Source organism: Hippopotamus amphibius, chromosome 6, assembly GCF_030028045.1.
Source record: "Hippopotamus amphibius kiboko isolate mHipAmp2 chromosome 6, mHipAmp2.hap2, whole genome shotgun sequence".
Taxonomy (NCBI): domain Eukaryota; kingdom Metazoa; phylum Chordata; class Mammalia; order Artiodactyla; family Hippopotamidae; genus Hippopotamus; species Hippopotamus amphibius.
The window spans coordinates 145,027,837-145,045,256 of record NC_080191.1 but is presented as its reverse complement, the minus strand read 5'-3'; the positions used below and the strand labels follow the sequence as shown (position 1 = coordinate 145,045,256).

General features: G+C 41.6%; 1 protein-coding gene across 4 annotated transcripts in view; it reads left to right on the top strand.

The window, feature by feature from the left end:
* Positions 1–17,420, top strand: part of GOLIM4 (golgi integral membrane protein 4) — a 78,154-nt gene that overhangs the window by 32,430 nt on the left and 28,304 nt on the right. For all 4 annotated transcript variants that reach the window (XM_057739311.1, XM_057739310.1, XM_057739309.1 and 1 more), the window contains exons 2-5: positions 11,383–11,457; positions 12,719–12,768; positions 14,817–14,870; positions 16,188–16,338. In XM_057739311.1, the coding sequence (XP_057595294.1) occupies positions 11,383–11,457; positions 12,719–12,768; positions 14,817–14,870; positions 16,188–16,338 (330 nt within the window). The remainder of the gene's footprint in view (positions 1–11,382; positions 11,458–12,718; positions 12,769–14,816; positions 14,871–16,187; positions 16,339–17,420) is intronic.

The window sequence follows — 17,420 nt, the reverse complement described above, 5'->3', positions numbered from 1 at the left end:
ATGTTGGGTTTCACATCGTGGGTGACTGTGTTTACATGATGGAGGCCAGTATAATTGAAGTATCTCAAGGCCTACTCACCAGAATTTCACAAAACCTTTTGTGTCCTCCTCATGCCACATCATCACCAAAAGTCTTCTGCTGTCACCCTAAATGCCACATGTCCTGATGTGTGATATACCTTTTCTTAAAGGATGAAGAAAAGATAACGTTTTTATTTGACCTTTGAGGGTCTCGATCAGTAAGCTCAGCCTTGTACTCCTAAGGGCTTTTGTGTACTGTGCAGAGATTGAAATATAACCCTCACCCCAAATCAGGCAGTGTCCAGGGACTCCGTGTAGGAGGTATCCTTATTTACAGTCACATGTGATCTTAGCAAACCATCAGGAAAATATTCATGGTTCTGTAGCAACTATGAGGAAAGAAAAGAAATTATACTTAATTATACTCCTGTCTCAGAGGAGACCTTAAAATGCCCCCAAATGGGCGGAGAATGCAGGATATCACTAAGAATTCTAATCAAACTGGTGATGCAGGTTTTAGACATCTGGTATTGACTTTGTCCCCACAGTGTCTTATCTTCTTAAGTTCCCTCAGTGGTAACTGGTATAAGTAGTTAAGCAGTTTGGTCATGGGACAGAAAAAATGTCAGGAAGAGTGAGAGGTGTCTGTGGCGGGCAGGCTGGGGTTTACCTCATAGGCGTCCTTGTGTTGGGTCTTCTTAGACTTGTAAGTGATCGTGAAATACACCTTCCCAGCAGTGACCTTCTAGCTACTAGCAACCTGAGTGTTTCTTAGATTACTCTTCATACTTCCCTGCACTGTCTTGGTATCCCTATCAAATATTAAACATGTGCAACGTGGGATGCGGGATGCGGGATGCCCTGCCCCCCCCCCGCCCCCCCCTGCCCGCGCTGTCCTCTGTGCTCCTGGACTCTCCTTTCACACAGTAGCATAAGCCAGAAATCTTTGCACCATCCTTGGGTCCACTTTCATAATGCACTTTGAGTCCGTCACTCAGGCATTCTGCGTTGGTTTCTTAACTATATTTTGCTTCTGTGCATTCTTCTCCCTCTGTCAGTGATTACTGCATATACTTGAATATTATAGAGCGAGATTCCCTTCACCCTGCAGAATTACTCCTCAGAAAAGAGGGGCTCTCGTTGTACCCGAGTGAGTACAAAGCCTCTGCTATTTCTGGGTGCTTTCCCAACTGCTCTATTTTCAACAGCAGAGCACTGTGTGAGGAAGACGCATTGGCCCAAAATGACCTTGTTTAATGTGGCTAGATATTTATGGAGGGCACCTGACAAAAATCTTTTTTTAAAGGATGTGGCGGCATTTAAGATAGCTATGGGTATTTATTCCAAGGAATGTGACCTCCACGGTTGTAAATGCAAAATATCTATCTATAAGCCTTTTCACGACTCTTCCCCTGCAAAAACAAAACAAAACAAAAAACACCTCAATACGTTCAGGATTTAGGGCCACCGAAAGCATGACTCTGCACCTACAAGACAAATGGAAATGTCAGCTATCCTAATTTTTACCGAATATATGTGACTTAGGACATTTCCAGTGACAGCATCAGACAGAGTCTGCGCATGCTGTATCTCCAGTGAAGATGGGGATGCTTCAGAAAGCTGTCACAGGACCACATACTGACCTGAGGTGACGCAGACACACATGTCAGACATGCCTGTGAAGAGTTTGAATCAGATTGTTTGGGGAGATGCAGATGGAGGCAAACAGTGACCTTATCTAAATGTTGTATATTTCACCATTAATTTCACTTATGTAACGGAAAATAACAAGGACCGTGATCTTATGTAGACACTAACACATTCAGAAAAGTACATGAATCCTAAGTACATAGCTCGGTGAGTTTTCATGAAGCAGACCAGGAATCAGAACGTTACCAGCACCCAGAAATGCGCCCTGCTGCACTCTTCCAGGACCTGCCTGCCCACCTCCCCCTGCCCACCTGCACAGTGTGAACAGGGCCCACCTTCTCTCACCATAGACTAGTTTTGCGTATTTTTGAACTTTTTATAAGTAGACTCATTTAGTAAGTACCATTTTGCTGTCTGGTGTCTTTCCTGAACATCATGTTTGTGAAACTCGTGTGTTGCTTCACTTAGTTTGTCCACATTGCTGAGTGGTGTTTCAGTTTACAAACAACCACAAGCTATCCGTTCTGCTGTGGTAGATGTTGATGTTGTTTCCAGTTTGGGAGGGTTCTGAAGTGTTGTTCTTGACTCTTCTCTGTGACTTCTGGTGACTAAATGCCAAGCATTTGGTTGGGTACTTATGTGGGGGTGGGATTTATGGACCAAACAAGATATCCCCTCATCAGCTCTGGCGGATGCTGTCAAACAGTTTTCTGAAGTGGTTGTACCAACTACATATCCATCAGCAAAATAAGAGAGTTCCTTTCACCATATTCTTGCCAGCTCGGTATTTTCTCTCTCTTTTTATTTTAGTCATTTTGGTGGGAGTATGGCGGTGTTACAGTATGATTTTAATTTGATTTCCCTGATGACGAATCCAGTTGGCCACTTTTTCATGAATTTAATCACCATTAGGATATCCTTAAGTCTGGTTATATATTTTTTCACTTCCTATTCATTTTCACTTCTCTAAAACTTTGTGTATTCCAGTTGGAAAAAAAAAACTTTTTTTTTGTTGTTGAACTGCCTTATTGGCACGACTGGAGATCTTCTTATATATTGGGGCGATATGGAAGTTTGACCCTCGTGTTACTTTGTTTTAGGTTATTGAAATGACCTCTTAACTGTTCCATCAACCTCTGCTCTCTCTCAGGTTCTCTACTCTGCTTTCCACACTGCCTGTAAAGTTATTTTCTGTATGCAGATCTGATCAAGTCAGTGGCAGCCCTGTCCCGCTCATTTTCCCCCCACCCTGACTACCTACCTTCCTGTCGACCCTGTGCTAAACATAGTGTTTCCAGAACTCCCCTTTGAAAGTTCATGGGGAACAGGAGTTGGGCAGGTGTCGAGGCACGCTTGCTAAATATGCCTCTGCGGATCTAGATTGACTCCTGCAGGTTGAGTAGATCACTTGGCAGTCAGCAAAGTCTTACTCTTGAACGTCCTCATAAACTTAGTCCATGATGGCCTTCCCCATCTCAGCTTATGACACGCACTGGTTTTATCTTCAGTTTACATGTAGAATCAGCTGCAGCTTGCACACGGTCCTATTCTATCTTTACACCCGGACCTGGATGACTGCGGAAGCCTGCTACCAACTAGCTTTCCCGCTTACATCGTGCACACATGTGGTCAGAGTGATCATTATTTTAAAATCTAAGTTAACATCACATGCTCCTGCTCAAAATGCTCCAGTGGCTCCCCATTTCTCTAAGAGTAAAAGTCTTCATGAGGTCCTACAATACCCATCGCTGTCTGCAGCATTCCCCACCTTTACCCTGTAACCTTCTAGGCTCACTCTGCCTCAGCTCTTCTGGCCTCCCTGCTTTTCTTAGAACAGCCCAAGGATGCTTGCACTGTAGGGCTTTTGTACTTCCTGTTCCCTCTATCTGCAGCACTTACTCTGAGGCATCTGTAATACTAACTCCTTTTTTCAAGGCTTGGCTCAAACATTTCCTTCTCAGTGAATCCTGTCCACCCTATTTAAAAGTGAAACCTGATCCGTCCTTCCCACAACGCCAGTCTCTTTTACTCTGTTCTTTTCTTCCCCATGGCATTCACTAACTTCTAATATACTATTAGTTATGTTTATCATTTGCATCTCTCTGCAGAATATGAGCCTCCCAAAGGCAGATATTTTCTACTGTTGTGCTTACAATATATTCCCAAATATCAGAACAATGCCTGGCAAATGGTAAATGTTCAGTGAATATTTGTTTGTTGAATGTGATATTCAGGATGCAATAGATAGAGGCCTTACATAGTATCTCTTTATAAGCCAGATTTTTATGAAGCTTTTCCAAGATATGTTGCATACTTTCATATTTTGAAGTGAAAGCTTGACACTGGGAGTTTGGATGAAGATGGGGTTGCTTCTGTACTGCTGCATTAATTTGAAGAAGCCACTTGCAGCCCAGCTCATCTCCCTGAGTTGTGGGTATTCTCTGAGATACAGGTTTATACAACAGGGTTGATTCCTGAATACTGGATTTTAGGTTTTTCCCTCTTTGCTGGCATTACTTGAAGTGTCCATAGATATAGGTTTCCATGAAGAATTCAGATAACTTAAGAAAATTAAATGTCTTTTATGTTTGGGTCAAGCACATCAATTTTGAGAAGTTTATGCATAAATTCTTAGTCCCATTATAAAACCAATGTGCTTTTGCACATTTTAGCCCATCTGAAGAGCATTCTTATATACCCTTGCATCAATTTTGGGTGACCAGAAGCTTAATACTCTTTCTCATGCATTATTTCCTGAAATGCTATGATGCAGTCCAGCTGAAATCTGATTGCTAGATAAGAATATTACTGGAGGGTCTGTCTGATTTTAGAATAACATTTATTTCTATTATTGTGAGTTTGTAAGTTTCTGATATATACGCAGATGTACTTACTCATGCCTTTGAGAATGTAACTTTTACTTTGTAGAGTGCTGCATTTTCATGAGACAGGAGGATATAAAAATCTGCTGACTCAGCAGGTCGTTCTGTCATGCTGGCTCACCTAATCTTTGGTGATCTCTGCTTGTCTTCTTACTGTTTTATCTGTCTTAGCCTCCTCTCACAACCCAAATATATTGATTGGAAGCTTTGTGTAAGAGTAAAGCCTGCACTTTAGTGTTTCCCAAGGTGCCTGGACTACTGCTGGTGCTATGATAGCTCTGAGCAGCTAAGAGTAGAATTATTTCATGAGGAGTGACTAGATTTCCTCTAATAATAAGAATGATTATTAGTAGCTCACTACTTGAAAGAATGCCAAGAAGAAGACCTGTGAAGACATATATTGTAAGTCAGCTAATATAATACTTGTTTGAAAAAGCCAAATCTCAGTTAGATAGTGTCATGAGGGAAAGCCTGGCTATAGTTGTATCCAAAATAGGAAAGGCAGTTATGCACCAATTCAAATCAAGGTTGAAATTTCCATTTAAACGACTTCATAAACTGGATGCGTTAGCAAACTTAAAAATAGACACTCGTGTGAACTATTATTGGAACTTTATTGTGCAGTAAAAAAAAATACAGCAATTGCCATGCAGTAGAAAAATACCTAATCAGACTGTCCTTTTTTTTCTCTCAGCATTCTGCAAGCTTCTATATTTCAGGGCTGGGATTTAATGAATGCTGATCTTATGAGCGTATACATCAACAGATAAATTTATATTTAATCTCTATTCTGTTATCTGTTCTCTGGGATATGTGAGTACTAATGAGCTAACAAATATGGAAATTCAGTTAAAAATCCTGGGACTTAAAGGAGGGCAGGCAAATGAGAAAGAGAGTGAAATATCTTCTAAATGCATTCATTTATTTCACAAGTATTGTTGAGTACCACTAGATATTCGGAACGAGGGGATCGGAACAGAAGTGATAGTGAGGTTTGGGGATCTAGAAGAGAAGGAAGGAGGAGGCAGCCAGTCCTAGCCTTCACGGCACATAGTTCACTCACTCTCACTCGTTCATTCACGCATTGTCTACTGAATGCCTTTCACTCACTGTAACAGGGATGCAACAGTGAAGTAAATCAAACCAGAAATTCTTGCCCTGACTGAGCTTATATTCTGGTGAGATAGAAAGGCAATAAATAAGGCAAAAAAAGTTAAAAAAATATGGTAGAAAGAGTTGAGAACTACGGAGAAGAATGAAGTGGCGAAGGAGCCTGGAAGTGTTGAGGGTGGGAAGCAGGTTGCAATCTTAGATAGGCTGTCCAGGAAGGGATCTGATGAGATGGTATCTTTTTAGTAAAGATTGAGGGGAGTGAGGCAGCTAGTCACATAGATACCTGGAGAAGGAGCAGTGGGGGCACCAGGAAGAGGCAGTGTGAGCTGCCGGAGTGAAAGCTCACCCGGTGTGTTCAGGGAATAACGAGGAGACTGCTGTGGCTGGTGCAGGATGGATGATGGGGTGAAGCCTCGTGAGGGCTTTGGGTTTCACTCAAGGTGTGAGAGGAAGCCATTTGAACAAGGTTTTGCCCTCGGGCTTGCGATGTGAATATGTCATTTAGCAAAGGGAGCCAACCATAATACAATTCAGCCATAAATTGTCGGGCAGGCTGGAAAGGTTGAATTGTACTGGCAGATGTAAAACCAGAGTGGTGTGAGAGGCCAGAGCAGGGTTAAATGGTTTAGGAGTTACCTGTGAGAGGTCCTCGTGGAGTCATGAGGATGGGGCAGACTTTGTGGAAAGAGTGGGGCGGAGAGGCTGAAGAAGAGCCTTAGGGGTTCCCCCTAGGCTGAGGGGGATCCAGTGTGACCCTCAGAATGGTAACTGTTGTCCCCCTTCTTTTGTCTTTTCACTTGTTTTATGTGGGTTGTTTCCCAAGGAGATCTTTGGTATTCTTTCTCAGACTTCTCGTGAGGTGGAATTATGAAAGAAGGAAGGAAAGACAATTGGAAAACCATATCTGTGATGTTGTCTTCAGGTTCATTACCAGCTCATTGTTCAGCAAAGGAGGTTGGTGGGCAAGTGGCCTGGCCTCCACCCCACTTCTGGCGAATTAGAACCACAGTTGAGAACTGTTCTTAAAGACATAATAAACATCTACGATTTTAGGCCTAAAAAACCAAAATAAAACAAAACCTCAAGAATATTGTCTTCTGAGAACTATACTGGTTTCAGTTTATTTTCCTTCGTTGTCATGTCTCTTGCTATCCTACTTAAAGATCTTCAGCCACAGTTATCAAAACACAGATTCGTTCACTTTATTACCTGCAAATCAGTATTTTCACTAGTTGAATTGTGTGCCTTTCATACCAAGAGGTGGTTGGTTGTTTTTTTTTTGAAATAAAGATAAAACCTTGTGTTATCATCAGGACTGAAAGCAAAATTTCACAGGCTGTTACTTCTGCCAAAGAAGTATTTGCCCTCTCTTGGCTTAAGGTGTTAAAATACTTAGCAGTGTTTTCTGTCTAATTTTAAAGAGTTGCTTTCTAATTCTGAATTGGAGCAATTTACCCTGAAATGTCATAGATGTATATTTTACCCCCAAGTGGATGCATACAGCTAATTTCTCTGTGCCTTTAGGATGGAAGTCGGAGTTAAAATGGAAAATTGCTGCAGGAAGCTGGCGTGTTTTTAAACTCTTGAGTGCATTGGGGTGGGGCGGGGGAGAAATAAAAACTCTTTCTATTCTTGACTGCATGGAAAATACTAAACTGCTTGTCAATAAGCAGGGGAGATGATGAGTATTGTGGATTTTCATCTTTTTCTCACGAGTTCTTGTGACTCACATCCTACCCCTGCTGCAGTGTTGGTCTGCATGAAGGATCTTGAATGGCGAGATTGAACCATTATTTTTATACTTATTTTTTCTTGAACCTGTTTGGTGCTTGAGAATATTCATTATATACCTTTTTAGTTGCAGTGGTTCTAGCAGTGTGATTTCATCTTGACTGATGCCCTTGACTTCAGAGTATGAATAGAAAAATAGAGATAGGTGACAAGGATTGATTAGCAATCCTCCTCCTAAGCGAAACAGTAAACCTATCTAGCTAAATCACCAGCCCAAAAACCTAGAGATTGCATGCTAAAGAGTTAAGGGTAGTGTGGGTGTATGTGTGTGTTTAATTGATAGGGAAATTTTCTAGAAGAGCTACAAGAACACAAAGATTCTATCTGGTCTGTTTTGCTGTCCTTTAATTTCTACTAAAATAATTCTTAACAGGCTTGTAGGTTTTACTAAGCTATTAGAATGATTATTCACAACCTTCCCTCATTTTTAAGAGAATTTTTTTTTAAGTAACAGGAAACTGAGATCAGTATTTCATTGCTGTTTCAAGTCTCTTCCTCAATATATCTGTATATTACTTTGTTATCATTAGACTTTACTTGTAGGGTTGAAAGAGTTCAGGGAATCACCTGATTCATTCTCTGAAACTTTTAAGCCACCACAGGTAGGTGAAAAAATATTTCAGTATTTTTCCAGCATTTGCCCTGGGCCCTGCACCGTTTGAAGCACTTGATGTAAATTAACTCGTTTAGCCCTGACACCCACCCAAAGCGATGGGCACTGTTTTTATTCCCATGTACCGTATAAGGAAATTGAAGTACGAAGAAGTTCAGCAACTCTCCCTATAAGGAATGGATCTGGAACTTGAATCCAGACACCAGAGCCTGTGCTCTCGACCTTTATGAACTGCCTCTTTCCTTCACCCTTTCTTTCTAGAGTTTCCACTTCTAAGGATTAATTTTTACTCCCACTTTCCTTTTACTTAACGTGGTTTCCTGTATAGTTCAAGATTCCTTTTCGGTTTGTTTGTTTTTTTCCTCCCATTTTCTAAGCACTTCTCCAGCTCTCCATCAGTCACTGCTGCTCCACTCTCTCATCTTCCTCCTCACTGGTATTCCCCAACCCTCAAACCATTTCTGAATTCTTAGGTTATGTATCAGGACTAGGAGCTGGCGGCTGTCATAATGACTTGACCAGTTCTGAGTAAGATAATATTAATAGTACTGTTACCTCATGGTTCCTACATGTAGTCTCTATTCCTATTTACCACATCTTTTTTTTTTTTTTCTGCAGCATTTGCAAAAAAACATTACTCTTGCCTTAGGTCCTGCTACAGGTGACGCCGTTTTATGTGTTCGTGAATAGTCCCGGGTGTCCCCAAGACCTTTGAATGTGGGCTGCAATCCATAAACGTGTTCGCCTCTTTGTGGACCTTGTACAGCATCTCTTCAGGTTACTTATGAGAGTTTCTAACTGTGTATCCTGGGATGTTGTAGCTCTTGAGACGCGCCGCGGTTACTGTGTTGCGTGTGCACATTCCCATTTTGCACACAGTTGTGTGATGCAGTTTCGTCGATGGCTGCTTTGGACCGGTGGTTGGCACATTATCCTCCTGACTGAATCACAGGGAAGGGAGTCAAGCAAGGAGCACCGTCACCTCGCGCTCCTCACCCCAGCCCCCACGCTCCCTCTCCGCTAGGTGTCATCTAGTGGAGCCTCCACCCTTACGGAAGATGAAATCATGCAGATGAGTTTTCTGCTTCTTAAACCAAAGATAAGCATGACGCCTTGACTGAGTACCACATAATGCTGAGTGATCGCTGCCGTATTTTATTAAGTCAAGAAGAATTTCACAGGGTTGTAGTTGGTAAGTGCAGTGGTTCCCCCCATCCTTACCTTTCCACGGTGGTAGTCAGTATTTAGAGTCTGAGGTGGCTGGGCGTGGTGGTGAGCTGCCGCCACGTATATTTTCTTGACTGTGCTGCTGCTGGGTTGTGTTGTTGTCGTTGTTGTGTTGTTATCCTGGGTGTTTCTAGGCTGGACTGTCTCCCCGTGATGGCCCTGACCTCCATTCAGGAGCCCCCTAGGCTCAGGACCCCTGCTGCCACTTCGATTCCATTACAGCGAGGTCTTGACTCCTGTGCCTGTGTACCTTTCTTTGAAAGTGATGCACACGCTTGCTGAAATTGTCTGTCATATGTCCAGTTAGTGTACCCAGATTCCCTCTTACCTGCCATGTTTAGCTTCCTGTGACCCTCTACCCACACCGTGGGGACTTTGGCCACGGGATTGGAAATGAGGGAGTGTTTTTCCTTCCAGCTGGGGGGCTGGGGTGTTCCCGTGGCATCCAGTTCTTGGCTGTGTATATCATGATAACACTGTAATGTATCTGTTTCCCTGTAAGCTTGCACCACCTGACTGAAATGCTCAAAGACCACGAGCACGCAGCTGGGGGCTTGGCTTGGTGAGGTTCCACCGCGCTAGTCTCTGTCTTCCCTCCCTCGTTCCAAATGTCGTTCAAGAAGGTAGTGTTAGTTTGGTTTTCATAGGCTTTTAGAAATCGGCCGAGAGACTAATGTACTGTACACCTATGCGTTTGAAAAAAATCGAATTTCTCAGCAATGGACTTGGAACCAAGCCTTTTGGAACACAGCTACCTTTAGTGCAATTTCAACACCTCCTGTGCCTTTGTCCCTGTGATGTCTTCCAGAAGTGCCTTTCTCCTGTAGTGCTCCCATCCACCAAATTGTTCTTCACTCTCAAAGCCAGCCAAGAGATTGTCGCCTCTGAGAGTCTTTCCTCACTCCTCTCCCATCCAGAGCTCACCCCTCTCTTTCTGTGGGCTTTAATTTTGCCAGATGCATTTAGCTCTAATTATTTAAAATTACCTAAACTGTCTCCTGTATTAGACTAGCACTTCTAGAGGCCAAGACCCATGTCTATTCATTTTGCATTTCTACTCATCATATGGTGCCAGGTACATAATAGGAGCTCAATAAATGTGGAGTTGGATTAGATCCCTTTATAATAATACCACTGGGGCAGAGGGAGGGATCATCTGGTGAACAGAAGAGGAACCCAAGTGGAGAAAGGGAACGGAGCAGGTCATTATTTTGTTGACTGATGGGAGGCTAAGACGAGAGGAAGGATGAGTTTGGGGCAGGCATGCCATCGGGATGACACCATACCAGTTTGGGTAGTGACAGGCATCCTGGGAGTCGTGGCCTGAGATGTTAGCAGAGGTGTGATTAGTACTAGGAGCTGTGGGAGTCGTAGATGGAGCCCTGGGAATGACAGGTTTATGTTGGACGGCAAGATGCAGTGTTGAGAGAAGGGGAAGGGCCCTGGAGATGCTAGGCAGGTTGGAAGGAGGACAGAGATAGCTGGTAACTGGCAGGGGTGGCAGTGGGGAAAGGGCAGGAGGGAGGGACGGGGGGTGCATCAGCAGCAAGCAGGTGTCAGGGAGGGGAGTTGCTGTGAGCATTGCAGCTTTGGGTGGCCAGCAGCGTTGGCCAGTTGCGTGCACTGGACAGTCAGCCAGTGATTGACGATTGAACTGTATCTTCGGTAGTCATGGGGAGCTAGGGATGGTAAAAGAACCAAGTGACAGGCTTGGCTGAGCTTGCCAGGGAATGAGATCATATGTGACCATAATGCTGAACAAACAGGATTAAAGGGCGCATCAGAGACTTATTTTATTCTCTCCTCTCCGCTGTTGCAGCCACTCTGCGGGACTGGGTTTTCTGTCCCCGCCTCTTCCAGAGTGTTAGTTCTACCCGGGGCAGACTGCATAGGAGTCAGCCCAGAGTTATGCCTGTTATCGTTTCCATCTTTTTCCCAGAATGTGGGCTTAAAATGCGTACATTTTAATTTTAATTGTGAAAGGACTCTAAACTGTCTTCTTCCTGTTTTGAAAATTGAGGTTAATTTTACTTTAGAATTTCAGATTCTTTGAAGATAAGTTTTAACTTTTTTTTTTTTTTGCAGTTGTGTATGAACACAGATCGAGATTAGAGAAATCCTTGCAGAAGGAAAGACTTGAACATAAGAAAGCAAAGGAAGGTAAATAAATAATGTAATTTGTGTTCTATGTTTTTACCATACTCTTCTTTGAAGCGTCATGTACTTGCTTTACTATTTTTTTGCTAAGAAAGTTTTCAAATCACCCAAAGTCAGTTTTATAGGTGGACGGAGAAAGAGATAGTAAGCAACACGCTATACCTTGTGCAACAGAATAATTCCTGCTCAAGACTGGATTTGGAATCTTTCCTTCAGTTTGTGCCACTTTGAGTCATGCATGTACTGGTTATATGCACTACTTTGGAAATAACACACAGCTTTTCATTTGAATGTCATGTACATTACTAAGTCCCAGAACTTCTGTCTGCAGACATCCAGGAAGGTAACAGCATGCATTGTCCAGAATATGCCAGACTTTATGCATACATACACGTGTACGTGATGAATTGATCTCATGGTATGACGTCTTTGAAGTTATATACCTATTTTTCACCTTGTGATAAAGGCTTTATTAGCACAGCCAGTTGGTTCGGTTTGAGAAAATTATTTAGCACAGGTATTAGGCAATGCTATTGATTTTTAATCTGAGTTTTTCTATAAAGCATGGACTTTATACAGCTTGTGATTTGAAGTTGCCTGCATTCTTACTTTTATGTATTTACCTTTTTAGTAACTCTTGAGATGGAGGTGAGATGTTCTGTCTGTTTACCTTGGTGTGGGGCAGAAGGAGGGAGAACAGAGGAGGGCAGTGTGGGCTAGGATGTTTTACTGAGAAGTTTAAGATCATTCAAGTGATTTGATAGGATTCGGATTTTCCTTGTCTTCAAATGCAGAGTGATTTTATGGAGCCATCTAGTGGATGAGAGCTTTAAGAGCATTAAAGATGGTTTCCACTGTTTGATTTCCTTTTCGGGTCCTGAATGATTTTAGTGTGCCATCTAGTGGCTGACAATAAATCATCTCTGTCCTCAGATGCACTTCGTGGGTTTTTTTTTCTCCTTACTTTCAAGGAGAGTTCATCACTGAGTACACATTCTAAATGCACTTTTAATCAGTAGGTTATAATGTGTATTTTGTTGATATAATTTTCACAACTTTAAAGAGGAAAATTATCCAATAGTTTTTTTCAACTCTTTCTAACGCATTAAAAGACGAAATAAAGTACATAAGTCACCAAGTGGAGTGTTTTAAACCTAAAACATTTTTTTAGGTCTGAGTAAAGTATACCTTTGTTCTTTTAGATGTCTAAAAATGCCACAGTGAATTAACTTATACTCTATTTTCTCCATTTTGTACTTTCTAGATTTTCTGGTTTATAAATTAGAAGCACAAGAAACACTAAATAAGGGAAGGGTGAGTTTTTTTTTTCTCCCTTAATTTTTTTATTTCACGAAACTTGAAGGAGGGGGAAATATACATAGTGGCAAACCTTTTACTCTGTTGATCATTAGATTTAAGGGCGGAAATACATTTCCCTCCCTTCCTCCCTCCCCTTCTCTCTCCCTCCTTTCCTTCCTTCCTTCCCCCAGATTGTGAGAGGAAGACCTAAAAGTTGTTCTTTTAAACCCTACCTTCCTTTGCTTATCAAGCTGTGGCTTATTATTGGCCACGGTGACAAATTGGAAATAGCCTTCACGTTCAACAGTAAGGAGATTATTTGTATTCACTTATTTATTCACTTATAGTCTCTTTTTTCTGTAGAATGTGACACTTATTTTGCTTTGCCTTTGCATGGCATTACTGTCACTTGCATAGACATTACTGTGTAACATCTAACACAGTACCTGGCCTAGAGTTCACATGTTCAGATGTTCAAAGACATTTGTGGAACGAATGAATAAGGAAGTGATGTTGGCATTTTTAAAAGTTTTTAAGTCCAAATAAATTGGAGAAAAACAAGTTTTTCTCTTACTCTAAGAAAAATACATAAGCTTTGTTTGAATAAAACATTGGTGTTTTGGGATATTAAAACTGAGAAGAGTCAGTTCCTTGAATAGCTAGGAGGCTGTCGGCTTTCAATTCTTACTTGCTTTTAAAAGCCCTAGCCAAAATCTCCTGTGTTCTGTTGTGCATTTTGAAGTGTAATTTATTACAAATTAAAATAAAATGGTAAAGCAATAAAAATAAAGTGATAAAGGAAAAATGCAGTTCATTTTAGAAGTTGCAAGAATACGAAAGAAAGAAAAATGGAGGCTGTGCTTGTGCTGGCAATGGGGTAAAGCAAGGCGTGGGGCACATAAGACAGAACAACACAGCAGCCCGGGGAGAGAAGACTTTCAGGTGTGGTTTGACACTGACCGGTTATGGCTGCCCAGGACTGGACGTGTGTGAGGTCCAAACGTGAAGATGCCCCACTGGCACACAGAGACACACTGCTGCAGCACGGGGTTCAGCCGCAGGCAAAGGCTCGGGTTTGGGTCCTGGCTCTGCTGCTAAAGGAAGTGTTTGCCCTCGGCCTGTTCCTTAGCCTTTCTGTTTCTCACTCTGTGAGCTGTAGTCTAGTTGGAATAAAGTAACATATGTAGGATTTCTTACCCATTGAAGCTCAAGGAGGGAAAGTGCCTTTTCTCTCCTGTCTCGGAAGCCATGCTGAGCTCGTGAGGCCTGGTCTTTGTTGATTTATCTCCTTTCCTCTTGGAGCACTGGGCACAATATATCAGCCATATGCAGTGCTGTGTCTCAGGACACGTTCCCCTGTGCCTCTGGCCTCAGTTTTTCTTCTGAGTATAAGAGTGGAAGTAAATCATCTCCAAGGGTCCTGTCAAGCTGCTGTTTCATAATTCCATGTCCTGCTTTTTCATTTTTAAAGTCTAGCAAACTTAGAGGAATGTTACAACTTCATTTCTGCTGTTAAGTAAGGACATGACCTCAGAATAGTCCTGGTTCAAGCTTAGAATTCATTTTCAATTACACAGGTGAAATGAGTGAAATCCTTCCATTAAGAGCTTTAAGCTCTGGGTTTCCCTGATCACGCAGTGGTTAAGAATCTGCCTGCCAATGCAGGGGACACAGGTTCGAGCCCTTGTCCGGGAAGATCCCACATGCTGCGGAGCAACTAAGTCCATGTGACACAACTACTGAGCCTGTGCTCTAGAGCTGGCGAGCCACAACGATTGAGCCCACGTGCCACAACTACTGAAGCCCGTGTGCCTAGAGCCCGTGCTCCGCAGCAAGGGAAGCCACCACAATGAGAAGCCCATGCACCGCAGCAGAGTAGCCCCCGCTCGCTGCAACTAGAGAAAGCCTGCGCACAGCAACGAAGACCCAATGCAGCCAATAAATAAATAAATAAATAAATAAATAAATTTATTTATTTTTTAAAAAAAAGAACTTTAAGCTCTGTTTAGCGAAAGAGCCAAATTTGTTATCTTTGTGTTAACTGTCTGCTTTTCAATTTACAGCAAGATTCCAATAGCAGGTACAGTGCATTGAATGTCCAGCATCAGATGTTGAAGGTAAGTAATTTAAAGTTGTTCTTCATGAATGAGTGAAAGGATTAACTAAGTAACTTCAGTGATTAAGGAAAGTTTACAGAAAGTTTGTATTGTGATATGGCATGTTAAAGTCATTTTTTGTCTAAAAGTGATATATAATTGTAATCCTCCATCATATTTATCACCTGATTGCAAAGAACATATTTAGCTGATTGCACTTTTTTTTTTTTAATGAATCAGGCTCTTTGGTCACCTAATTTTTAGTTTTGTTCTTTATCCTTTAAGGATTTTTCTTTTTTTTTTTAATCTAATTTCTCAGAGTGGTTTTTCTTGGATATTTTCTTTTATCTTAGATACAGCAAAGGCAGTAGAAGTATTGAAATGCTGCCTTCCTGTTACTAATGTGTAATAAGTGTCCTACGTACCACAGGAACACAATTTATATTGAAAGATTCTCTTTCCTTGGTTCTTGGATAAAACTCATTATTGTGTGTCAGAAAGATTCAAATAAAGAGAGAGAGAGATGCATTGTTTCTATCAGGCCAGAGGAGATGAACAGCAGACATTATGCCACCCTGCACAGTGGAGAAAAGCACGCCACTGTCTTCAGCCCCCATCCCCCAGCTTTCTGTTCAGTGTTGTCTTTTCTCCTATATCAGTAGGGCCCTATGCTTTCTATTGAAACCAGAATCTTTCCTTTTATCAAGAAAGCAAGACATGAATTAAAGCAGACCACCCTTTTACATTAAGCATTTGAAGACTGTAGAATTTATCTAGATTGTGGTTATAGTATTATGATCAGGAGTAATGTAAGTAAGAATGATTCTATAAACAATCAAATTGTTACTTCCCCCAAAGGAAGAAAGAAAGTCTTTTCCACCCCTTCTTTAAACTGAGTTACCAGAAAGGCTGACAGTCAAAGAAGGGAAATAAGAAATGTTGCTGGGAAAACATCAGATTGAAAGAGGCAGTCTAGAGTATCCATGGAGGGGTGATTTTTCCATTAGCTTTACCCTGTTTCCACAGTAACTTGAGTCCCTGGGAATTTCCCCAAATCCTTTCCTTTGCCATCTCTCATGTGAAATTCCAACTTCTTGTTGTTCCTATTAATGTTAAAAATTAAGGAGAAAATTATTTTTGGCCACGATCCCAAAATATTCATTTGAAGTGGAAGGGAAATGCAAGGGAGCTGCACAAATTCAAAGCAGTCTGAGGAAAACGAAGCCTGCTTCTTCATTTGTGCTAACTTCTTTGCAAGAGAAAGGCCATGCTATCGAGAAACAGACTCGGATATAATTTAGAGAATGTACATCCCTGCTCAAGCTTTCGTCTTTGCAGAGTCAACATGAGGAGCTAAAGAAACAGCACAGCGACTTGGAAGAGGAACACCGCAAGCAAGGGGAAGACTTCAGTAGGACATTTAATGACCACAAGCAGAGATACCTGCAGCTGCAGCAAGAAAAAGAACAAGAGCTTTCTAAGCTAAAAGGTATTTGGAAACCTATTAGTTAGTGTGCATGGAAATGAATGCTCACACTAACGTTTGAATAGAACAACAGACTTTTATTTTGTTCGTTGCTTGGTGATTGATTTACATTACATGTGGTCCTTTATCAGCTACTTCTTACTTCTTTATGAACTTTCACACTTATACTTATCTCTTTGGGCTTGTTTAGGGAAACAGAATAGACTACTTCATGTTTCTCAACAGGGCACATTGGCCCTGTTGGGCAAACCAGTTCTCTTTTTACATGTGTTGTGAGACCTTTAGCATCTCTGACCCCACCCACAGAATGCCATCAGTTCCCCCCAGTCACAGTGATGCATTTCCAAATCTCCACAGGGGCACAAAGACTCCCTACTAATCGGTAATAGTAGCTTCAGAAGGCTCAGGCTCTGGAGTCAGACTGCCCTGGTGAATCTTTCCCTCTTCAGTGACTATAGTTTATATATGACCACGGGCAAGTTGTGTAAATCACTTCATTGTCCTCATCTGTAAAAGTAGGATATTCATAAAAAGTATCAACCTTGTAGAGTTGGTATGAGGATGAAATTATGCAAAGCACCTAGAGCAGTTAACTTGTACATGGTAAACCTTCAGTATATATTAACCACCTTCAACATCAGCATCAAGTATTTTCATAGTAATATGGAACAAAATATATCACTTCTAAGTACATGTGAGTTCTGGAAAAGGGCAATAGCTTATTCTACAATCACCTATTCAGGTACTAAATAAATATGAAGCGTGAGATTTGGTTTAAAATGGTACATGGTGCTTGCAAAAACATGGGTGAAATCCGAGTAAGGTCTTCTGTATTCTACTTAATTTTGCTGTGCCAAGCAATTTCCTGGTTTTATATAAAATGTCATCCTAGAAAGAAGCTGTGTGATGGGTCGTTTGGACTTTTCTGTACTTTTTTTGCAATGCTTTGTCTCTAAGTCCTCCAAAATAATAGGATAATAATAGTATTCCAGAATAATAGGGATACTTTGTGAGTATTCCAAAAGGACACATGGGATTTAAATAGCCATTGAGGCAGTTTACAGAGGGTTGAGGTGGTCGTGATG